The 25,399-nt window shown below is 46.0% G+C and overlaps 2 protein-coding genes across 4 annotated transcripts in view; one reads left to right on the forward strand and one right to left on the reverse strand.

The window, feature by feature from the left end:
- Daglb (diacylglycerol lipase beta) overlaps positions 1–3,746 on the forward strand; it is a 43,666-nt gene extending 39,920 nt beyond the window's left edge. For both annotated transcript variants that reach the window (XM_076923601.1, XM_076923600.1), the window contains one exon: positions 95–3,746. In XM_076923601.1, coding sequence (XP_076779716.1) covers positions 95–287 — 193 coding nt within the window. In that variant the 3' untranslated portion in view covers positions 288–3,746. The remainder of the gene's footprint in view (positions 1–94) is intronic.
- Positions 2,349–24,389, reverse strand: Rac1 (Rac family small GTPase 1). Of its 2 annotated transcripts, XM_076923604.1 has the most exons (7): positions 24,099–24,389; positions 14,103–14,174; positions 12,320–12,437; positions 6,515–6,571; positions 5,018–5,080; positions 4,282–4,441; positions 2,349–4,044 (listed from the first exon to the last, which is right to left on the reverse strand). In XM_076923604.1, exons 1-7 carry the CDS (start codon positions 24,131–24,133, stop codon positions 3,914–3,916), a joined length of 636 nt encoding a protein of 211 aa, XP_076779719.1. In that variant the 5' UTR covers positions 24,134–24,389; the 3' UTR covers positions 2,349–3,913. The 2 variants fall into 2 exon arrangements, with proteins under 2 accessions (XP_076779719.1, XP_076779720.1); XM_076923605.1 differs by lacking the exon at positions 6,515–6,571 and having other exon boundaries at positions 24,099–24,382.
- Between the last annotated feature and the right edge of the window lie 1,010 nt (positions 24,390–25,399).

A 25,399-nucleotide genomic window follows, 5' to 3' on the forward strand; every position in this document is an offset into this window, starting at 1 on the left:
GTATGGGGACATGTGAGTCTGCCACACCCATGCACTGAGGGTGACTCAAGTCCAACCCAAGGGCCTGACTAACGGATATTCTCTTCTGTTCAAGGGTTGGCTGCTGTTCTGCTGCCCAGTACAGAGCAAGGTGGGCACATGAAGCAGAATTCAGTAAGATCCTTATAGGCCCAAAGATGCTGACTGACCACATGCCTGACATTGTGATTCGGGCCCTGGACAGAGTGGTTGCTGACAGAACAGCCTGTGTCTCCTGCCCAGGGCAAGGCGGCTCTAACATACCTTAGTCGGCTCTCCTGGACACTGACCAGCACAATGGACTTGCATTTTGGGGGAGGTTCTTTTGTTGTTGCTTTTGTTTTTTTCTTGAGACTGATAGGCTGTGAGTGGCTTCTGTGAGGCTGGTATGGTGGTTATCTGTCCATCAACAGTAACCTGAGGGGTCCTGGCAGAAATGGACATTAATATGACCATACAAGTTATACAACCTTTTTTTTTTATTATTGTTTTGGTTTTTCAAGACAGTTTCTTTGTGTAGCCCTGGCTGTCCTGGAACTCACCCTGTAGACCAGGCTGGCCTGAAACTCAGATCTGCCTGCCTCTGCATTTGAGTGTTAGGATTAACGGCATGTGCCACCACTGCCTGGCCTATGGTACCATTTTTAACCACAGTATTAACAGGATCTGGAGTTGGGAACATGTATAGGTGTTGGGACTTCTAGGCCAGCTCATGGCACAAGCCACCTAAGAACCCTACATCTGAGGACACTCCGTGGGTCTGCAGCGCCCCCACTCATACGAGGATCCCATCCTGCTGTTTACATGAGTCTGAACTTCAAGACAACAGACGTGCACTTTCTATTTACCTGCATTCTTCCGGGGGCACTAGGACAGCCCGAGCTTCCTGAGCCCGGCACTGCAGCTCCTCACGTACACGAGCTGATCACTAACTCTTTGTGTGCTTAATTCTCACGTTAGTCTACATCTGAGCCAGGTGGGCGGCTCAGGGGAATTTAAAAAAAAATAAAGTAGTCGGTATATCATCAAGTGCCTCGGGAAGGTCTGTATTCCTGGGAGCCAGAAACATGCTGAGTTTCACTGTGCCATTCCCTTGCATCAGCCAGGATTCTGGGGTTACGAGCATGTACTACTGTACCCAGGGGTAATGAGTTCCTGCCTTGACTCTAAACCAAGTTGTCACTCTGGCTACTATGGATTGCATATAACACAATTTAAACAAGAAAAAAAGCCAAGTGTGGTGACTTGGGACTGTTATCCCCACCACTCAGATGGGGGCAGGAGGACCAGACACTGGAGGTCACACTCAACTACTTTAAAGGATCCAAGCCATCTTTTGCTACTCAAGATGTTGTCTCCAAGCAAAAACTCCAAAAAAAAAGGGGCAAGACGGAAGGGAAACCTTACAGGGTACATTAGTTAAGTGCACCTGCCAGGTATGGTGATCCACTTTAATCCCAGCATCAGAGCAGAGGCAGGCCGTTCTCTGTGAGCTCATGCCCAGCCTGTTCCACACTCAGTGAGTTCTAGGCCAGCCAGAATAACCACAAAAATAACTGTGGTCAGAAATCTTAAGGGAAATCCCAGGAACCTGGATTTAAAGTGAAAGCCCTCAGAGACACAATTTGTCACGTTATGTATGCCATGGAGTTATGTAGGGTAGAAAGACATGATGGTGACAGCAAAATGCAGACTGATGAAATCTTAAAGTATGCTATGTTTTAACAAGGCGGCTAGAGATGGCTTGGCTAGTAAGTGCCATAACAAGTGTGAGGACCTGGGATCAAACTGCTGGAGAGACGTTGATAAGAGGCTCCCTCAGTGGATCAAGAGCTGTGCCTGAACAATACAGTGAAGGTGCGTGTCAGAATTTAGACTGGGAAATAGTGCAAATCTTAGTCACATCACTTGGGAGCTTGAGACCAACCTGGTCTCCATCCCACAGAGAAATGTGCATGCACGCACGCGAACATAATCTTTAAAGATTGAAAGTACAAGAATCACCCATGAAAGCTAATCCTAACTGGCCGCCTAACAATGGACTGAGGTCCTGCTAAACCCTGCAGCAGCTTCCCCATCATTAGCACTCGACCCCGGCACACCTCCCAGGCACATGCTCGGGCAAACACACCCCACTGTGGGTATCCCCATACAAGCACCTCACAACAGCTCAACAAGAGTGATCAAACATCAAGCCCGCTCAAGTGTGGCCGTGGGCTCACCTACCCTATTCCCTGAAGGTAGCACTCCCTACATCCCTCCAGTGTGAAAAGCACACCCTTAGCAGTCCAGGGTTTTAAAGCGAGACAAACACCCAAAACACAAGCATGACCATTTGTATGATTCAAGGATTTATTAAGTCATACATGCAAAACATACTGCTAACTGCATTAGCAAAAGATCAATGTAAAAACACTCCACAATTCTGCAACTGTCAATTGAAAAAAGTTTGTTCTAGTGGTTGAAAGGCCCAACACTGTATTCTTGCCAGTGAGTTAGGTCGTACAGAACAGCGTTAGCACTAGCAGTTGACAGAACCTCACAGACCTGAAGGAACATCTCTAGGCAGAGCCACGACAGGAAGCGTATGTCCATGTGGGTGAGGTCTAGAGGGGCAGCATTAGTCACGTGACAGTGTTGGTACTCTGGCAAGACAGTGATGTTTAGAAGGTTCATAGTTTAAGAATATCTAAAATAGTTTAAAAACTGTAAAGCTGCAACACATGATTTTTACACCTAGTTACTAGAAAACTAAGGAAAGCACTAATTAGCTTTGAGTAAAGTAAGGTGAAAACAGGAACGCACTTCTACTAATCTACCAAAAAAAAAATCTCCGAATGCATTATCAGAAAGATCTTATAGTACAGGTCAGACATATTGCTCGTTAAGAAGGGGTTCCTAAAGAAAAGCACTTGCTAAGTTAGCAACTGTGAGGCTGGCCAGTTTAAATATGGACTACGCCCATCTGCCGTAGACGGCAGTGTGTGGGGGGAGGGAAAGCTCAAGAGACACTGATAAGATTGGCCATTTGTCACCTACTATTTAACAGAAATTAACCGTTAAAAAGCTTTACCCGTGACACTTTTATTCAGTTGAATTACTCCATATACAATGTAGTGTAAAGTAATCTCTACTTCATATTAGTCAAAATACTGTCTGTCTCCTTTGATCATGTCGTGTTTCACCCACTCCACCCAGCACACCCACGACTAGGAACAGAATACTTCATTAGAGGCAACACAGGAACTAGAGTTCTGTTCAAAGTCTGCAAAAGCTCGTCAACTGGTATTTTAGAAAACTCACTACGAAATCAAAAGAGCTGAGCTGTTACACTCATCACTGTGACGTACAGTACAAAGTTACGTAATGAACATGGGCTGATAAGTTACGGGTGCGTTACATGGCAACGTGTCATTAAGGAAGCTGTGCTGTGTCACACGGTCTGGGAACTACGGAAGGGTCTGCACTCCTGGCTCCAGAAGCTGCAGTCTTCTTAACGACACACAAGTCTCTCAACAGTTTAGTGCTTAAGTGTTCTCAGCACAACGCAACTTAGTTCAGAAGGTATTTTGGCAATTCTTAATCTGAGCAAGAACAGGGGATCTTGAAAAATAAGGCTTTAAGAAGGCTTTGTCATTTTAGGGCTGAATTTTAATAGACTGTAAGTTGGAATTCTTACATTTAAAACAGGAACCTTAAAATTATTGACTGGTTCATTGGTTCAAACTGGTTTTATGGAAAAATTAATCTGTAACAAAAACTTGGCATCAAATGCGAAGGCTCCGCCTTTTTTTTTTTTTTGTTTGTTTGTTTGTTTTGTTTTGTTTTTTGTTTTTTTTTGAGCAAAGCGTACAAAGGTTCCAGGGACAGGACCAAGAACAAGGGGCTCAGACATTTACAACAACAGGCATTTTCTCTTCCTCTTCTTGACAGGAGGTGGACAGAGCACCGCCCGGATAGCTTCATCAAACACTGTCTTGAGTCCTCGCTGTGTAAGTGCCGAGCACTCAAGGTATTTGACAGCACCTAGAAAAGACAGCCACAAGCGATGACAGATACTCTGCAGAGCAAGGGAGGCTCCACCCGACACCCAACTGAACCAGCAGCCAACTTCCACATCAACACTAAGGCTAGAAAAGGCTGGGCTTGGCTGGTTGCCCAAAGCAAAGAGACCCCACAAGGAGAAAGTTCCCTCTCTCAAGCGGACTGCAGCTGCCTGTCATCAGGACTGCAAGGCAGACACAAGAAATGAGGGTTTCATACCAATCTCTTTCGCCATGGCTAGCCCCTGTGGGTAGGTGATGGGAGTCAGCTTCTTCTCCTTCAGCTTCTCAATTGTGTCCTTATCATCCCTAAGATCAAGCTTCGTCCCCACTAGGATGATGGGAGTATTGGGACAGTGGTGTCGAACTTCAGGATACCACTATGTGTGGAGAAAAAAACAAGGTCAAGCCCCTCTTCTGTTCTGCCTTCCTTCACAAAGCTTACATGCAGTGAGTGCCAACCTCCAGCCACAGCTGGCCCCACAGAGCGTCCCTGCCTTATGCACCCTGGCTAGCCAGGCCCCCAAGACAGAGGACAAAACAACAGACTCCTCCTGTCAAGGTCCAAGGAAAGGAGACAAGAAAGGAAGACACAAGAGAAGGCCACTTTTGTTTTCAGGAAAATAAATCTAATTTATAGAATCACCCTAGAAAACTCACGATCAACTCTACACCAACAGGTCCCTCACCCTGTCTCACTGGGTTGGTTCTAGATGCTAGACCACTTCTGAAGTGCTTCTCACTGTAGGGAGGAGCTTCCTACAGAAAGGATGCTCTAGAAACCTGTATTCTAAAGTCACAGACTTAAATGGCCCACTCCTCAGTGCAGTTATTAAGCCAAGCTAAACAACCCCAAGCTCCCAGGGTGGACAGCATTCACTTTACTCTTTAGTATTTCTCTCGGGGACTGACATTATGCGGCCATCTTCCCATAAGTCCCCATATGTCCCACTTACCTTTGCGCGGACATTTTCAAATGATGCAGGACTCACAAGGGAAAAGCAAATTAAGAACACGTCCTACAGAAAGGAAACACAGGCAACATGTGGAGGACAATCTTAAACTGTCGGAGTGTCCTACCTAACGCTGCTAGCGATGAGCTGTCGGAGGCCCCGTGTGCCTCCTGCTACCTGCACCTAGGTCCTCACGGCTCCCCACTTACCCCTCGTTGGCAAGAAGACTCACAAACCATTACCACATCTGCCTTTTGAGAAAGAGAACATGAAAGAAGAAACTGCTGGAAGCCATCTGATGCTAGGACGGTATCTAATCACATTCCCAAGAGGCCGATCTCTAATCATGCCCAACTGGAAACCTAATTATCTGTTAACACAAATTCTATACAGGAAAACCATGGTCTCTCTAAGGCCCATGACTGCAGAGTCAATTTACATACATCGTCTAACAAGTCACGCTTTTCATTAAGCCCCCACATGCACATTAAGCGCAAGCCTTCCTTACATCTCTAGTGTCAATCAGCCAGCTTGTCACTGTTCCTGGCACAAAATAGAGTTCAAGAATTTGCTCCCCAGCCTTCCAGCCATGGAGGGAACTCAGTGTGCCATCTCCCAACAGACAAGCACCAACCACTGCACAGCACTGTCCCACCTTCCCAAGCACAGCCGAGGGCCTCTGGGAAAGCTGCCCCAGTGTACCTGTGGCCCCAAAGAACGCAAGGACAAGCAGTGCAAGAGTGCTGACATCAAGAGAAACTGCCAGCTGAATAGAAAGTATCTGAGGGTTCTTCCTGTGTGTTATCACATATAAAGTAAATTCAGGTATTTACTTGTATAAAATTATATGCCCAAGAGTTTCTAAAATGTTAGGCTTATCAAGACATAGCCCTAGAAAAGGCAACTATGCTATTTTCTGCAATGTATACAGTTCCCAAGCTAGCACCTTAAACCATCCAGCTGGGATCTCGTACCTGAAAGGGAAAGAGACGTCCCACACAACAGCTTTTTATAAACAATTGTTTACTTCAATGCTGGCGCATGCACAAGCCCATCAGAATCACCAGGGCTTCCCAAGCATCCAAGTTGATTCCAAACCCTCTCAAAGCACAGTTGGGTTAGCTCACCAGCACTGCACAGCCACCCCACAGCCCACACACAGAACACCAGAGTCAGAGAAGAGGCCCTCAGAGTGGTTAGTCTGGCTCGGCGAGGAAGCACCCACATGAGCACCAGGTGGCCCTCCAAGCATCCCAGAGAGGGGCTTCTGGATGCCCCTCCTTTCACATAGGAGAGAGCAAGCAGTTCATGACTATATAACCCACTGGGAGTGAACAGTCACAGCCCAGTGAAAGCTCATTCCATCAAGAGCGGCCTCTCCTGAGTGAATCAGAGAGGAAACACTCAGGGAACCCGAGGCTCAACGGTGTTCCTGGAGACTCAGTGAGATGAGAGAAGAGACAAAGCTTGAGGCTGAGGTCAACTCAAAGTCTTACATACGGCAATCGGCTTGTCTTTGCCCCTGGAGGTTCTATCTTTACCACATGTGTCTCCAACCTAGTAATGCAGGAGAACTTTGCTTGAGTTCAGTACAAACTAAGAAATACAAAATCAATACAACCTGTTAGTTTCATCAGAAGTTTGTCTCAGCCCCTGAGGAATTTGAAGCTGTGCAATCACGATTCGTCTTAGGAACTGAGAGGCACACAGTCGTTACTCCATGAAGGTGGAGCTGAGGGGCAGTTCAATAAGGAAGTCAAGGGAATGCTGGGCCTGCCACCACAGCACTCCAGCACTGGCCAGAATTGAACACACCTGACAGAGCTCAGTGCTCACAAAGTGGCCTATTGCTGGCATCCCTTACTGACAAGATCTTCGAAGAACTCCACTGTTCTCAGAGATAAGCCAAGGAAGCCTCAAAGGCAGGTGAGGCAGCTGCCTGTAGGCACAGTGAAGCTTTCCAGAACAGAGCCAAAGGGATCCAGGCTGGCACATCAGCCTCCTAGCCCCGGCTCTGGGAGTGAGGAGTGGATTCAGACTAGAGCGAGTTCCTGAAATGAACTAAGGTCCCTTGGTGAGTTGCAAAGCCCATCACTTGGTCCTAACTCCGTAAGTGACAACCTTTTCCATTTTCATCATAATACTTTCCATTTGTTCCTAGGCTCAGTAAAAATTGACAGGCTTACTATCGCAATAAGAAAGCCCAGAAATTCTAACAAAATACAAGGACGGGAATTATTTTAATTTCACCTCACTCAAGCTTGTATTTACAATTCAAGAGCAACAATTTCTAGACTCCAGGTTTCATTTGTAGGCTATTTCTAAAGGTGTCCTAAGGACCTGACACAATATACCCGACCAACAAAACAATCCAGTGTTTCATATTGTGACAGGTGGGGGGGGGGGCAGCACCTCTAGCCCCTCACTCTACCCCCCTAATCCTCCAACACCTTTCCTCCAGCACCTGCCGATGGAGCAGAGGCGTGCACAGCTGTACCACAGCTCCACGCCTAACTCAGGTGTGCACTACACCATTGCCTCCTGCTTTCTTCTGCTGCTTTACCCCGTCCCCTAAACACAGCTTTATTAAATTAATGGGCTTCTGCTGGTGTTTTCCCTACCATCAATTCCTTCTTTCCCGATACAGGGCAAAAAGGGTTGTGCTGCTGGTGCCTCTGCTCCTCCCTATCCTGACGACAGTCCCCGTCTCTACCTTCTCATGGGTAGCTGACCATCTTTCCTGGGGACTTGACACTTTCCTCGATCACCAGGACACTTGTGACACCACATACACAGATGCCTTTAATGAGTGAGTCTCCAATAACTTTCTCACTCCCATGTCACCAGCTACCTCTCCCTCAGCAGTCAAAAGTACAGCCTGGGCTGAAGAGAATTCATATAGGGACATGCTTGCTGGGCAGGCATGAGGAGCCCTGGGGTAAACCCCGAGTCCTAGTGAGAGACCCAGTCTTAAAAAACAAGGTGGTTTTGAGGGACAACACCTGAAGGTGACCTGTCACACCCAGATACAGACACACACAGAATCATACACCAACTACAACTCGAGTGTTCCCAACTTGGCACACCTCTTCAGTGGCACCGTCCTCAATGGGAGGCAGCTTTTAGAATGAGATGGGCAGGACCAGAGGCACTGGAGTGCTCACCACTCAGATACACAGAGCCTCTCGTTCTGCTCACATCCACCCACTTTGTATCTGGACTTAGGCTCACATTTGGATTTTTCGTTTTCTTTTTAATATGCGGATTCCACACAACAGGGAAAATGACCAGAGCTGCTGACAGACAGACAGACAGAGAGAGAGAGAGAGAGAGAGAGAGAGAGAGAGAGAGAGAGAGAGAGAGAGAGAGAGAGAGGAATTTTTAAAAGTTGAACAAGTGTTCCCAGGAAAAGACCGACCCTGGGAAGGCAGCAGCCGGCCTGATGCTGACAGCTGCACTGGAGGAGAGATGCTCCTGTCAATTCTCACAAGCTCCCAGACTGTGTGTGACTATGCTGATGAAAAGCAACCACATGGAAATAAAGACTAGATCATTCCCTAGACCCCAGGTCCCTCCAGGAGGCACAGAGTGCAAGTAAGTGGGTTTTCATGTGTAGCAGTTTCACCCCCACTGTGCCCCACAACCTTCTAGGCAGGCCTTCCTAACGTGCAAGGCTAAGACAGCTCTTAGCCAGAGCAAAGCCCTTTTCTGAGTCCTGCACACCCCCTCGCATAATAAAACCCCAGTGGGTTTCCCTCATGGCAAAAAGCAACACACCCCATTCTGGCTAACTGTAAGTGGTTCTCTAGTGACCTCTGGCTGAAGGACCAGACATCTAACAGTCATCTGAACAAAGGAAACCCTCTGAAAATCAAAACTGCACCAGGCAGTGGTGACTCAGGCCTTTAACCCCAGCACTTAGGAGGTAGAGGGAGGTGGATCTCTGTGTTCGAGGCCACTCTGATCTATAGAGTTAAGTTTTAGGATAGCTAGGACTATGCCAAGCATAACTCAAACCCCAAACCAGACCACCACCAACAACAACCAAAGAAAATCAAACATGCAGCAGCTCTGGGTCCTCACAACTGTAATACCAGGAGCTAGACCCATGAGGGCTGCTCTTCCACAGATGGGACCAGGGGTGTCGCCCAGCACCACGGGGCAATCCGCAAAGTTTCTAGGGCCCTGATCTGGCTCCAGGCATGCACACAGTACACACACACACACACACACATACATGTAGGCAAATATTCATATACACAATACAAGTATTTAAAACAAAAGCCATCATCTCAGCATTCAGAAGGATGAGGCCCAAAGATGACAACAGAAACAAAGCACTCTAAGCTGCAGGCCACCCTTGGCTGTAGACTGAAGGAGGAGACCCTGTTTTGTTTTTGTGAGTCAGGGTTTTCTGTGTAGTGCTGACATGCAGGCCAGTCTTGAACTCCACGTGCTAGGGCTAAGGTGTGCACCTGCACCAGCACTGCTCAGCTCTGACCACAGGTTTTTAAAGGCACACAAACAGGCTTATAGCTTAAAGAGCCAAAGTTAGGCCCATGTGCCAGCTAGCACAGACAACAGAACACAGTCGATGGGCAGCCTACAGTGTGACAGGGTAGCCCAAGCAAGGCAGACTCCTGAGCACAGGCATTTGAGCATGGCCTCCACATCTAACAAAGTCTTGCTCTGCCTTTTTGCGCCTGCTCTGTCCTGTCCTCTGTCTTCTGGCCCCTTCCCCCTCTCCACATGCTCATGCCAGCCCTTACTTCTCCTCTCTCTCCCTCTCTCTCTGCCTTTTTCTGCCTCTACTACCCTCTTAACTCCCCTCCCCATGCCCTGAATAAACTCTATTAAGAAAGAAAGAGAAAGTAAGTCAGTCAGCCAGTCTTAGCAGGCAAGTCTTTAGCCACTCGCTGTGTGCTCGCCCATCTGTTCCTCTGACCTCCACCTGGAACACTGTCCACACCGGAACATGGTACATTAGCAAGAATCTTGTCTTCCTCCTTTCTCACTCAGTCCTTATATAAGGAAACTGCCTGCCTGGCTGCCACACACAGATGACTGCAGCTTTCCGCAGCAGCCTGGCCTCTCATACTCAGTTACAGCTTCTCACCCTGGGAAGAGTCCACTCACTGATACTCCTCATACAGAGTCCAATTTCCTTCAAGTCACCTTTGACTTGCTAAGAACAACTCCCTTAGAATACCGCACCCTACTCTGTACCCACTGTGTCACAATAGGGTGTCTCTCATTTCTCAGAAATGATGCCACACCCTTCCAGACACATCCAATGGGCTGGACAGATACCAACTGCTATGTTTTAAAATCCACCTAGAATCTGGAACTATTCACACTCACTAGATGGAGTGTTTCTGAAGACACTGAAGACTGCAATCACCTTGTGATTGTGGGCTGAGTTTAAATACTTAACATACTTAGTTTTTAGCTAGAAAAAAAGAAACACCCAATTCAAACCTTTCCTCTTACATTTTTCATCTTTATCTAGCATTGTTAACTAAAATTTGAAATTTGGCTATAACTCAATTAACAAAAACCTACAAAGAGACAGTAACCAGTGAGAAACAAAAGGTATTCTCTGACTGCAGAGAAAAGGCATCTTCTAACACGTAAAACCATCATGAACTAAACAGGAAGTTCATTTAAAAATACAAACTCTGTAGACTGGAACTGATTCCTGACCCTTCAAAGTAAGGTTACAGCTCCCCAGTCATCCAGGGTTCAAAGCCTGCCTTCCTCTAAGCTTTCTCCTCCATCCCAAGCCAGACGCTCCAATCTCCAAGCAAGAGAGCACAAGTGATGCTCATCCAAACAAGACTTGAACAGAGGAGCCTCTGCCCATCCATCAGTAAGGTGAAGGGGAGCAACTGGGCACCAGGGGGCATGGGCTGGGCCAGAACTGCTGTCTGCACAACAGGGATTGTGCTGGTGTGTTTTTAAAACCTGGTCTCACTCTACACATAGCTGGTCTTGAGCTCACAAACATCCACCTGCCTTTTTCTCCAGAGTCCTGAGACGACAGACTTGAACCAACACACCTGGTCTGAGATGTTAAGTCATCTCATGCTAATGGCAGGCATGCAGAGGACAGACATGAAGAAACCGCCTGGGTCTGCACAGCAAGGTACAAGTGCAGGGCCTGAATCCATGGCATTTGCTCTGCTGTCATGAACATTTAAGGTTTGTCACTTTGACACCAAAACTGTACTGAGACGCTCTTGCTTCCTTATGTCCCTGTGCAGCCACATAGAAAGGCAAATGCTTTTCCCTGAGCCGTAAGCTCTGCCCTAACATGCAGTCTAAAATGAAGAACATGAACTGAGATAAGCAAGTGACATAACATGACAACACTTTGCATCAGATACCAAGTACTCAATCGGCCTGCCAACCACTGCTCTAATTAGCTTTGGTAAATAAGCAATCACTGCTTGTCTCATACAGAAGCCAAAGTAATCTAAAAAAGTGTTTTTTCCTGGCTGGACACAAAGGTCTACTTTATAAAACTGAAACCTCAATCTACACTAAAGACTTCATACTGACGCCAAGAACTATGAGCTTTATGGGGAAAAAGAAGTATCAAGCCCTAAGGTAAGTTACTGATTCAGTTTAAAGAAACCATAACTTTTTTTTTCTTTTTTGGAAACAGGGTCTCATGTAGTCCAGGCTGGAACTTACTATATAACCAAGGACGACCTTGACGATCTTGCCTTCACTTCTGATTAAAGGCATAAGCCACTATGTCCAGTTTATGTTGTGCCAGGGATGTAACTCAAGACTGGGAATGCAAGGCAATCATTCTAACAACTAAGCAACACCCCAGCTCAAGAAACCTTAATATTAACTGCTGAATTTAGATTTTTTTGAGCCAAGGTTTGAGAAAACTATAAACCAAGCTGGCCCCAAACTTGTAGCCTCAGCTTCCCATGTGTTGGACGACAGGTATGAGCCACCATGCCCAACCTAACTGCTTAACTTGATTTTCCAGTGCAAAGCCATCACAGAACAAGCCACCTTTCAAAGTAACTGCTATTAAGAACAGTTTTACAAAACCAAAAATAAGACAGTACCTGTTCTGTGTGGTTGTCTTGAAAGTAAATAAAAGAACATAAAATAAAAAGGGCTAAAAAAGTGGTAATAGTCAAGATTCCAAACACTGGTTGGCATGAAAGCAGGTATTCACCTTTACTAACTGTTCTCACAGACCCAGTCCCAGCAGCACAAGAAGATCTATGAGCCCTGGACACTAAACAATTATACACGGTAAAAATCAAGTGTGAGCCTTACTGTTTGCGGGTAGGAGAGGGGACGCAATCTGTCATAATCTTCTTGTCCAGCTGTGTCCCATAGTCCCAGATTCACTGGTTTTCCATCTACCATAACATTGGCAGAATAGTTGTCAAAGCTGTAGAAGGGACAAGAAAATGTTAGTCACAGACACAGGGACTAAGGCTGGTCCAGAAAACAGCCTGAGGTATGAGGAGTGCCTGCAGGAAGAGGACACAGGGCATCACCTCACACACCAGAGAGGGAGAAACAAAGGGCAGGCTACTGCCGTACAGGAAACAGACAGAAAACCAAGTCCCTCTTCCCAATCCCACCTGACAAGTGTCTCAGGTGCACATTCTGCTCACTTCCAGCTATGTGCTCAGTTAGAGCACACAGCAAAGTCACCTGGGTCTGAGGCCAAGGACAGCAGCACAGCAAGCACATTTGGACTTTAGAAGCCACCTGGGTTTTCAGAGGGAGTGTACCTGACCACATAAGTGTGTGCATTAGCCCAAAATTGCCACATACAAATTAGTTATTAGTAAGAGGTAACTGCAGCATTAAGACACTGAGGCAGGAAAATTATATGAGTTCAAGGTCAGCTTAGGTTACAGAGCAAGGCTTTGCTCTCAGACAACCAAACAGACCTCAGAACAACAAAAAAATGCTACTGATATTACCGACTACTCAAAAAAACAAACCAAAACCCAAAGTATGGAGCAGGATCAGGTCAGGAATTAAAAGCTTGCATGAGCTACCCAAATAACCACCTCCAAAAGAAAAAAAAAAGCCACTGTAATTTAAAACAAGGCAGTATCTTCATGTTTTGTTGGTATGTATGTATGCACCGCACATGTATGTCTGGTGCACATGGAATTCAGAAGGCAATGTATCCCCTGAAACTGGAGCTGCTATGTGGGGGCTGGGAACCAAACCCAGGTCCTCTGGAAGAACAACCAGTGCTCTTAGCCACTGAGTCCTTTCTCCAGCCCCAAGTCTTAATACATGGATTTTAAGGCAAAAGGGGCTTGTTTTTTGTTTTTAATTATTATTATCTGTAGTTTTTTTTTTTTTTAAACAGTAGCTCTTAGTATAAAAGCAAAGTTTAAGATAGTGTAATTTACAGACTGTACTGAGCAAAGCAACCTTTATAAAGATGGTGGGGGTGAATATTGGGAGGCAAGATAAAAGTTCAAAGTCAACCTAGGCTTTATGGTAAAGCCCTAGTGGTCTCCCCCAAGGGAGAGCCTTCAAAGGTACACTGGTTGCAGACTTGAGGATAGAGCTGTGCCCTCAGTGAGAGAAGCACTTCTTTCCACTCAGTTGGGCTACCCACACAAAATCAGCAGCCCAGAATCCGCCTCTGCCCCACCCCACACCTAGCTCACCTCTACAGCCCTGTAAGCATGGCATGGAACCACCTGATGACTTGCCAGAGGGTCAATTAACCGTAATGCAACATTCTGTGTGCCAGTGCCCTGAGCCAAGATGCAGACTGCTGTGGTCAGGCTCTGGGCTTTACATTTCCCAGCCTATACACTTCATAGTGTCATTTTCTTTTGTTTCCTAAATATCTGAGACTCCATCAGGAACCTGTATATTCCCTCATATGAGGAAATTATACATTAAATTGGCTCTTTTTTTTTTTTTAAAGTTCTAAACACCTAACAATTCTATTCCAGTCGATGATTCAGGGGAAAATAAACACCAGTAGTTCATATATGGATTGACAAGGGCTTTACAACAGAACAGAAGAACACATCCCAGGCTGGTTGGTTCCCAGGCTGAGGAGGATACTCACACAGTGGGGATGTACTCTCCAGGAAATGCATTGGTCGTGTAACTGATGAGCAGGCAGGTTTTACCTACAGCACTGAAAGGAGAGAAAAAGCACTGCTTAGTCAACACAGTACAGTCCTGGCTTCCACTATCCCACCACAGTACTCTAGAAAAGACCAGGAAACAGCTAGACCACATCCATAAACACAAACAAGTACGTGCCTGTGACACTTAACACTACACATATTTTCATCTTAAAAACAAAACCAAATCTTTGTATCTCTCAGAAAGGCAGATTCAACAGCCTCCCCCTGTTTAAGGTATGTGGCACCTGAACCACTGGTCAAGAAGGATGCACTGAGTACAGGACTCAGAGAAATGGTTAACAGAGCTTCCTCTACAGCATCTTCCACTCTAAACTGATTCCTAGTAAGTGCATTTGAACTGTTACTCCCAAGTACTAACTGATGGCACTGCCTCTAAGTGGCAGACCCGTGAAACTCCCACAAGTGCCCTGTCCCCAGCCTGTCCCTAACAGAGCACAGCCAGTTAGCCAGCCAGGGTGCTCACACTCACAAGCTGTGAAAGAGCTAACAGCATAGCTCCTAAACATGTTAACAGGGCACAGGGATGGAATAAACTTCTTATACAGCTATTCAGACAGAAAACCAGAAATGTGCAACATTAAGGGGACAGACTATTACTAATGTTCCCCAAGGCAGAAGTTAGGGTACTGTCTGAAAAGCTCCCAACCACTTGAAATAGTTTTCAGATTACTAAAAATAAAGACTGCTGTACCATTCACAAATACATACATATATAAAATCTCTTAAGTTTCCCCCCACAGACCCTCACTGACTCGAGGACATCCTGAAGCTCAGTTCCAACAGTTCTCTGTAGAGGCCAGCCTCAGCCTCCTGCTGTCTTCTGCGATTTACTAAGGTCAGGAGGGTACACCGGTATTGACTTGTAAGACTGTACTGTTCAGCACAGGGCATTGTAGACTGGGGTTCACTATCCAAAGGCAAACTTTATACTTTCCTTCTACTCTTTGGGACTGAGGTACAAGGGCAGGAGCTCAACCACTCATTCTTGCCAATACTTGTCTGACTTGTAACAGTATAAAGGGCTTAATGAAGTTGGAACTCCCCACCCTAAAGATTCAGTGTCAAACATTACATCACTGTCAGGTAACTTCCAATCCCTTAACAGCTTTCTAAACAGAAATGAGTCATTAGACATTTATCTTGTGAGAAAGGCTTAGAATGTCAAAACAAACCTGTATGAGCAAGAGTCTAAGATCTGGAGAGGCCTACATCTAAGACTCAGACCCGCTCATTTATTTGTAGCAGATCTGAACTTCCTTTTCTGCCTGTTTTCTTGCTGGTGAGCAGATGCTCTCAACTACAGTGAATTCATAGGAAGGAAGGAAGGAAGGAAGGAAGGAAGGAAGGAAGGAAGGAAGGAAGGAAGGAAGGAAGGAAGGAAGGAGATAGATAGATAGATAGATAGATAGATAGATAGATAGATACATACATACATACATACATACATACATACATACATACTAGGTGCTTGAGATACTTACTCTGCAGGAAACTCAAAGCCTAGCAGCAAGTGCTGGCTCAGGCCTGTAATCTCAGCTTCTGGAACAAGACAAGATGATCTCCAGGAGTCCCAGGTCAGTCTGGGCTACACAGTGAGTTCTACTCTAGCTAGAGCTACTTACTGAAAATCACTTCAAACCAACAAAAATATAGGGTAGCAGAAGGCGGTGGAAGATAAGAGAAAAAAAAATAACAGGGTGAAGATATCAAAGTGCATCCCATACGTACATGGATGTGTCAGTGAAACTCTTGGCACAATTAAAATATGTCGTAATTAAGAGTAAATCTCACTGGGGCTGCAGCTCAGCGTCAGAATGTTTGCCCAGTACACACAAAGCCTGTATTCAATCCCCCCACACCTCCTCTTCCTCACATCACCACCATCTCCCCAGCATGCCAGGCAAGCCTTCTACCAGGCCAGGACCCCAGCTCCAGGTCTCTCTGAAAGGCCCAACTGGGAAGGCACTGGCAAAATCTGGTATTGAGAATTTTGTTGCTGTTATTTGTAAGAATGCACGTGTGTATACCACACAGGTCATAGTGTGCATGAGATGAAGGAAAACTAAAGGTACAATTCTCAGCCTGTGGGTCATGACCCCTTTTAAGAGCACACTGTATGACCCTTTCACAGAGGTCACCTAAGACCACCAGAAAACACAGATATAACATTACAGTTCCTAACAGGAGCAAGATGACAGTTATGAAGAAGCAATGAAAAGAATGTTATGGCTGGGGTCACTGCAACATGAGGAAGGGACTGTACTGAAGGGCCACAGTATTAGGAAGGGTAAAGACCGCTGCTTTAAGGGAACAGGTAACACAGAAGTAGATAAAACTCTAATTTCACCACATACCCTCACTGACTTGAGGGACATGCTGAGGGCTCAGGTCCAACAGTCCTCTGTATGAGCCCAGCTTTCAGCTGTCTTCTGCTGATCTGCCAAGGTCAGGATGATCCCACCATGTGTGCCTCAAGTTATCAGGCTTGACAGCAGTACTTTCACCTACGGAACTGATGTCACCACACAGTGGCCTTGAACTTACTCTGTACAACGAGCTGATTCTGAATCTGTGTCCTCAGGAGCCTGTGACCCATTCACTTTTGCCTCCTGAGTCTGGGTTACAGTTGTGAGCCGCCACACATGGCTGGGAAGTGTACTTCTTACTAACCATTAGTGACTACAATTTATGTTCTATAAAAACATGTCTATAGGGTTGGTGATACAGCTCAGTTGGCCTAGCACGAACCAAGTCCTGGGTTTGATCCCCAACAGCAAATAAAGCTACACAGAGTGGGAAGGTAGGATCAGAAGTTCAAGGTCATAGCAAGTGTGAGCCCAGCATGAGCTGCATGAGAGCCTGTCTCTATGTACTTTCACTCAATTCTTAACTTTAAAATGTATCAGCATAAATAGAAAGGTTATTTATTACCCTTCGTTTAGTGTACTTACTCATTCCTTGTAAACACACGGCATAGATCAACTCTAAAGGCCAAAGTCGACTTCTAACTACAGGAGGGAACGTGAGGGAACGTCAAGAGTATGTTCACATGGAGAATGGAAGACATATTTAGTCACAGCCATGACTGATGCACTACAGAATTTCTGGAAGAATATCTGCTTTGGAATTTTCTAAATTTGTATTTTAAGTGTTCAGTTTAACCTCCTTTTAATCTTTAAAGTCTAGGGAATGAGCCTGGGCCTCCTGGAAGAGTGTCCTGTCCACTCATGCCCACTAGCTCTCCCCTAGCGCAGGACATGACTGTTCTTTAACCTATCTGGACTTCCTGCCCTGTCCTGCAGAAAGCACCAAGAAAGAAACCTGCTAGTGATTTCCGGTCCCTCAGAAGTCTTCACTTTCCTGTTGAGAGAACTTTGTACTTTATGGCCCTCTGCTTTGACCAGCTTTATTCTGACTTTCTGAAACCTACAAACCAAACCTTAAAACACGAAAATCAATAACCTAAAAGCACTGACAGTTTCCTCACATTAAAAAAACATATGGAGCAGGGTCAGTGATAGCACTTGCCTTTAATCCCAGCACTCAGGAGGCAGAGGCAGGTGGATCTCTAGAGGCCAGCCTGGTCTACAGAGTGAGTTTCCAAGATAGCCAAGGCTACACTACACAGAGAAACCCGTCTCAGAAACACAAACAAAACAAACTCCCATACATAGGGAAGTTGGTGAGCTGGCTCTGTGCTGAAGAGCACTTGCTGTTCTTGCAGAGTTTGACCCACAGCATCCGTATCAGAGGGCTCGAAATGCCTGCAATTCTCTTCTGTAGTCATCTGTGTGTGTGCACGCACACGGATACACTCTTTTATATACACATAAAAATGTAAAGGTATGTAAGGAAATTGGGTGTGTAATCACAGCTTGGAAGTCTTGGGAAGAGAAGGGTTTCTTCAAGTTCCAGTCCTGCATGAATTACATAGCAAAACCCTATCCAAAAGGGAAAAGATCTCCATCAGCTAAAGCAGAGCAGTAGAGAGAGCTTGCCTAGCATACACAATCCTGAATTCCATCCCCAGCAAAAGATGGGGTGTATATCTAAAAAAGAATTTACAAAAAACAAAAACAAAAAACAAAAAAACAAAAACCACCAAACCTTTGTACATGGCCTTGTAAGAAAAAAATGTTCCCAAGACAGAAAAACCAGACTCATCCATTAGTCTGATCAAATGCAGATCAGGTAATCTGAGCAGTAAGTCAATCTTCAGGGCAGGGTATGGTGATGCATGCCTGTCTAGCTCTTACATTCATTCTAGAGTTCAAGTCTAGCCTTACGTACATAGGAAGTGTGAAAGCTACCCTGAGCTACAAGAGACCTTGTTTCAAAACATAATGTGGGGGCTGAAGAGATGGCTCAGAGGCTAAGAAAGCTTGTTGCTCTTCCAGAAGACTCAAGTTTAGTTCCCAGCTCCCAAATCACACTGCTCACAACCACCTGCAACTCTGGCTTGAGAATATTCAATGCCCTCTCCTGACCTCTGTGGGCATCATACACATGACATCCACTCATTAAAAATACACACAAAAATTTCAAAATAATTAAAAAATGAAGCGGAGAATGACTGAAGATACCTCTCCCTCCACGTAGACATGTGTGTGCACCCCAAACCACGCACATGCCCCTCTCATGTTTCTTTTTTTCTTTTTTCTTTTTTTTTTTTCTTTTCTTTTTTTTTTTTTTTTTTTTTTTTGGTTTTTTCAAGACAGGGTTTCTCTGTATAGCCTTGGCTGTCCTAGAACTCACTCTGTAGACCAGGCTGGCCTCGAACTCAGAAATCTGCCTGCCTCTGCCTCCCAAGTGCTGGGATTAAAGGCGTGCGCCACCACCGCCCGCCCGGCCCCTCTCACGTTTCTTGAGTAACTGAAATACCTTGAACTAAAGTCCTCAATTTCTGAGGTGGAAGGTATATAAAGAAAAAGTATGTACAAAAAAAAATTTGATGAATCAGTAAGAGCAGTTCAGTACCAGAAAAAGACAAACCAATTCACAAGTCATGAACCAGGTACATCATAACCAATGTGATAAAGATAGTCATTACCACCATTAAAGACTTCAAAATGTTAAGACTGTATACAGTTTCTCAGACACTGAAGGCTGAAGATACTACACATAACAAGCTTCACAGGAAGCTTTATTCTGGGCCACCCCTCTTGCTTCTAGAATCTTCAAATCACTACGGATTGTCAAATGACAACCCAGCAAAAAACATAAAGATCACACACACACACACACACACACACACACGCACGTAGAGGGGCTCGAAAGATGCTCTGTGTGTGTTATGTGTGGAGAGAGAGAACATACACATTTATCTCATATATAAGTGATTCTATATGCAGAACTTACATATATAGAGGAGGGGAGAAGTAAGATGTAAGATATGTAAGAGAGGGGCCGGAGAGATGCTTCAGAGATGAAGAGCACTGGCTGGAGCACTCCTGTGTGCTCCACTGTTGGAGGACTCAGGTTCAATCCTCAACATCCACATGGTAGCTCACAACAGTCTGTAACTCCAATTCCAGGGGATCCAAAACACTCTCCTGGCTTCCAAGGGAACCAAGAACTTGGTACATAGACATACATGCAGGCAAAACACCCATGCATATAAAATAATAATTAAATCTAAACTTGGAAGCCAGAGCAGAATTCAAGTACCTGTATAACAGGTCAAAACAAAACTCCTGAAGAGTTTGAGCAAATGACGGGCCATCCCATCACTGTTCAATGGAAGCAGAGTAAACTGTGCTTATTCCTGTAAGGATGACGTCATAGGAGCCTGACCTAACACAACTTCTAAGTTAGACACTGTACTGGACAGACTACCAGCCCAAGTCCACATGCAGACAAGAACTTCAAGCCATTCACTTGTTAGCCTTCTGGTCAATCAAAACTAAACCAACACTATTAAAACCACTGAGTTAGTTGCGATGGAACATCTCTGCAATGCCAGCACTAAATGTGAGGCCCTAGAAAAAAGGTGTGTGTGTGTGTGTCTGTGTGTGTGTGTGAGAGAGAGAGAGACAGACAGACAGACAGACAGACACAGAAAGAACGCTAGCTCAGTGTGGCTTAGCACATGCTATACCATCACCAAGAAAAACACACAGAATCTGTTTTCAGAAAGCACATTTTAAATCTCGTTTTTTTATAGGCACTGTCAACTAACTACTGAACAGGGACTAACCCACCAGAAGAATACAGGCCGACTAACCTAACATGGTCATAACAGAATTTTTAACTGTAATTCCTCAGAAAAACTTTAAATAGTAAAGTTTGCAATTTGCATGACCTCAATCAAGCTGTCTGTCATCACTCGGCTTTAAACCCTGTAAAATTTCATAACTATACATATATTAGGCTTACCAGCTTTAAATTTTTCAGAATAAATGGTATTCCAAATATACCTCAGGCATATTGTTTATTTGACAAAAAGCAGAGAAGTATTATTGGCATGAAAAGCTATGTATCTACTTCTAAACTGGTGGTTCTCAACCTTCCTAATGCTGTGACCCTTTAATCCAGCTTTTCATGTTATAGTGACCCCCAACCATAAAATTATTTCCATTGCTACTTCCTAACTGTAACTTTGCTACTGTTATGAATCAATATGCAAGCTATCTGATATTCGATCCCAAGTGGGTTCTGACCCACAGGTTGGGAACCACGGTTCTTAGCCACTGTTCGCTAGACACGACCCTTCAGAGTGCACGCCTTTCGGTGTGTACACACTTCTCTTGGCACGTAGCCCAACACCATCAACGTCAAGTACAGAAGGAAAGAGTAGAGTCTGCAGAGACAATGGTTAAGAGCGGAGGACCCAGGTTCAATTCCCAGCACCACATGGTGGCTCGTAACCACATCTAAACTCCAGTTCCATGGGATCCAATGCCCTCCCTTCTGGTCTCTTTGGACACTAGACACAAATGTGGTGCAGATATTACACAGGCAAAATAATCAGAATTTTTTTTCTTAAGTACAGTTAGATGGTGACGCATACCTCTGATCCCAGCATTCAGGAGGCAGAGACAAGCCAGCTAGAAATACACAGGTAAGACTCCATTAAAAAACAAAAGTACACTAGGGTAGAAAGATGGCTCCACAGGTGAAGGCAAGCATGTCTACCTAAGTTCAATCTCTGAGACCTATCAGAAGGAAGAGAGCCTACTCCTGCAGGAGGATGTCTTGACCTTCACAAGCTTGCCATGGTGCTGTGTACCTTACACACACACACACTTTTTAAACAAGAAAAACTCAAGGCCAGAAACTGCATTTCGATGTCTACCATTCTTCACAGACCCTCATAGGAAAAACAAACAAAAACAAACAAAAAAACCCAACGACAATAAGATTAGAAGCTAGTGGAAACAGCTCAGAAGAATAGGCACTGGACTACAAAAAGAAAAAAGAAGAAGAGAAAAGAAAAGAAGAGAAAACCACAGCAACACTGGTAACCAGCACTTACTTAGCACTCCACACGGACCAGGCACTTAAGAGCCTCTTAATATTCAGCGTCTTGTTTAGTCTTGTTTAACTTTCCCTTGAGGCATCTCTCTTGAGGAAAGAATGGTATGCTGAGGATTACTCCGCAAGTTAAAAAAGTAGTGAGAGCTGGAGAGATGGCAGCAGTTAAGAGCACTAGCTGTTCTTCAGAGGACCTGGATCCCATTCCTTGCACCAACCTAATGGCTCACCACTATCAGTAACTCCAGTTCCAGGGGATCCTCTTCCGGCACCAACATATGGCACGGACATACATGAAAAAACATCCATACACATTAAAAAATGTAGGAAGAAAAAGAAAGTAGTGGCAATCTAGAGGAACGCTACAATAGGCATTCTACAAGTTTTTACTAGATTTTTTTAAGCCAGCAACAGGCTAACATGTATCTCAGCTGTTCAGCACTTGTCAGGAAACATAAGTCCCAGTTGGGGGTTGGGGGGCTACAGAGCCACAAGACAATGTTAGTATCAAACTTGGCATACCTGTTGCATGTGTATTTCAGTCTTAGAAACTCTCACACACTATGGTTTGGTTCTGGATCAGCAGCACCTTATCTCTCTTTTTCGATGTGTTTTGTCCATGCTCATCCCTACTTCCTCCCGACTCCACCCCACCCCTAAAAACTCACCTAGTCCAATCTGTGCAGCCATCCACTGGGGCTAGTTTCCCTCAAGGACCACCCCTAGAAGCCAGCAAGGGCCCATCTCTACTTAGCCTAGCTAGCCCTCTCTGCTCTGGGCTAGGATCTTGTACAGCTGCTGTTGAGTTGTTTCCGCCTAGTGTCCCTATCTCTGGATCTTACAATCGCTCTTCCTCCCCATGGTCCCTAAGCTCTGGGAGGTAGAAGATGGTGACAGAGCAATTTAACTTATTTAAAAAAAAATGGAAATGTGGTAGTATTCCCCAGCCCACAAACTGCCGGCGCAACATTTTTAACTTTGAAAGGAAGTTCAGATAACTTTCAAACATTCCCCAGCAAGACGCTGTTTTAGCATCATTCACAAGAGAGAAAGGGGGGAGGGGCGGGGGAAGACAGAGACAGCCCAGCCAGCCTGCCTTCACTTAAAATCACTCACACCTGTAAGCCCAACGCGCACTTTCTAAGGCTGACAGGAGACTCATGAACTCATGATGCAGTTGGGACCAAGACAGTCAGAAGCCGGGATTTACACAAAAAGACCCCTGCTCCACAATACACCTTCAGTTAAACTGCTTTCATTATCAAACTATCTGCCCCAAGTGACAAAGCACCATAGACATTCCTACTCAATGAAATTCCAGTGTGTAGTTATAGACACTGAACCGTGTCCATGAGACTTCCTGTTTCCGAGGCAAATCCCCAAGACTGACATGTTAGCAGAAAAATAAAGTTCTCTGATCCTTTGGCTGAATTAGTTACAGGGACGATCCCAAACGTCTAAGGTAGAGTTATGTAAATACGCGGAACAATCGATCATAAATCCATGGTCTGCGAGTGTGGAAGACATTAACCAACTTTGCAACGTTTTCTACTCAGCGTGAAAATGGACCAGTTGCATTCTGCGTTTGAGGAAACCAGTAGCAGTAAATCTCCAAGCTTCCTCGTTAACCCGAACCTACATAAGCAACGCTGAGACGCGCGATTTTGCTCCGATTACACTGAGATTCTTGTTTCTACCGAAGGGGGAGGAAACTGCATAAGACCAGTCTTGTCTCCCTCAAGGGCCTGAAACCATCACGGTCAATCATGAAAAGAATTGCCTCGAGTCACAGGGAGCTGGATCTGCGACATCCATATCTAATGCCTTCAGAGAAGGTTGGTTGTTTTTTGTTTTTTTTTTTTTCTTAAATAACCACACTACGTTCAACGGACAGTCTTTATCACACTCCTTCAGCTAGCATCCCAGTAACTTTCTCGGCATAAAGTGTGAAAGTGAGTATTTTTATAAACACCCTGCAAAGTTGAAACAAACGAGCCCTTTCCCAAGTTCCAGGTCACCCAAGTGACTGGTGCAAACATGCATCGAACAGGACCGACCTGGATAATGATACCCTGAGTTAATGAAGAAACTAGACTTCCCTTCCTCAAAAGAAAAAAAAAAATGTTTTAAGAAAAATTCTTCAAACCAGCCTCGTCTACGTGCCAACCAGAGCAGGGCGACGGGCGGTGTCCGGCCCGGGAAGAAGGCAGGAGGGTGGAGTTCACTTTTCCCTCCGGCCCGCTCGCCCAGGCCCTCCACCAACCAGAAGCCGGAACCAGGCCTGGGAGGGTGGGAGGCCCGCGCCCCCCAGAAGGACGGGCGTGCGCTCTACGACAGCTCGAGGCTTTTCGGGCCTGCGGGGACCCGAGTGCCGCCCGCCCGGGATGGCGCCGCGCGAGACTCCCGCTCCGTAGCGCCCAGCACGGTCGTGCACTCACCCGTCTCCCACCACCACACACTTGATGGCCTGCATTTGGGCCGCTCTGTGGGCCGCGGCGGCGGCGGCCGGTCACCGAGGCGGGAAGCGGCGGGCTCGGGCAGCGCGGGGCGGGCGGGTGCGAGGCTGCGGGCGGCGGAGCGCCGAGTGCCGGGACCGCTGTCCACGCCGCCTGGCCCTCGGAGGACTGGAAGGCGAAGCACAGCAGCAGCCACCACCCAAAGCTGAGGAAAACTGCAGAGAAACAGGAAATGGCCGCTCCACTCACATCCGGCCTCCCCTCCCCCTCGGTGCCGTCGACGCAGCTTCCAGGCTCCGGGCGGGGCCGCTCCCGCCCGCGCCGTTCCTGGGTTCCACGGGCTTTCGGGAAAGCTCGGAAACAATCGGCTCCAGCCGGCGAACCGGCCTCGAAGGGCCGCGGGGCGGGGCGTCCGCCATTTTGGCACGCTAAGGCGTCCTGGGTGTGAACAAGTTTAGGAAGAGCGCTGGCTCCTTGGGTTACCGGTTCGGGTCTCTGGTAGGGTCCCATTCTTTTGCACCCACTTCTGCTAACTCCGTGGGGAGATTCCTGAGCCCCCTTGTTATGTGATAACTACACTATGCTATAGCATAAGGTCCTGCCAGAAAATTGTACACAGCTTTTGCTACAGTGAGATCCTGTCTCAAAAAGAAACTGCTGGGGATGTGTCCAAGTTATAATGCTTGCCGCCATGTACAACCTGGGGTTCCATCCCTAGCATGTCACAGCCTGTCCTGGTGGCTAACCTGTAATCCCAACCCTTGGTAGGCGGAAGCCGTAGAATCCTGAGGTCAACCTCAAGTACGGGTGGAATTCAAGACCCAGCCTGGGCTACATGTCTCTAAGAGGAGCTGGATACGCAGCTCAACTGGTAGGGTGCTACCGTAGCAGGCATGAATCCCTAAGTTTGAGCCCCACTACAGTATGAAACAGATGTGGGACATACCTGGAATCCCAGCTCTGGACTGAAGGTAGCAGAAGTATCCGAAGTTTGTCCTCTGGCTATGTAGAGTCCAAGGTTAACCTGAACTACCATGAGACTTTCTCAATGGGGGGTGGGGGGAAACGGCACTAAATAAACAAAGCTATAAGGAGGAAATAAACATACATACCATTAAAATAATAAACGTAAGGATAAAGGACAGAAAGAATTCTTTTAAAGGTTGCTGATATGATAGGGTAAGGGAGTGGTCATACTTGTGTGCACGCGCGCGTGCATGCATGGGTATAGAAGACCAAGGTTGACATTGGGTGTATGCTTCATTTGCTGTCCACCTTATATA

Source organism: Arvicanthis niloticus, chromosome 24 (genome assembly GCF_011762505.2).
Source record: "Arvicanthis niloticus isolate mArvNil1 chromosome 24, mArvNil1.pat.X, whole genome shotgun sequence".
In the NCBI taxonomy this organism is placed as follows: domain Eukaryota; kingdom Metazoa; phylum Chordata; class Mammalia; order Rodentia; family Muridae; genus Arvicanthis; species Arvicanthis niloticus.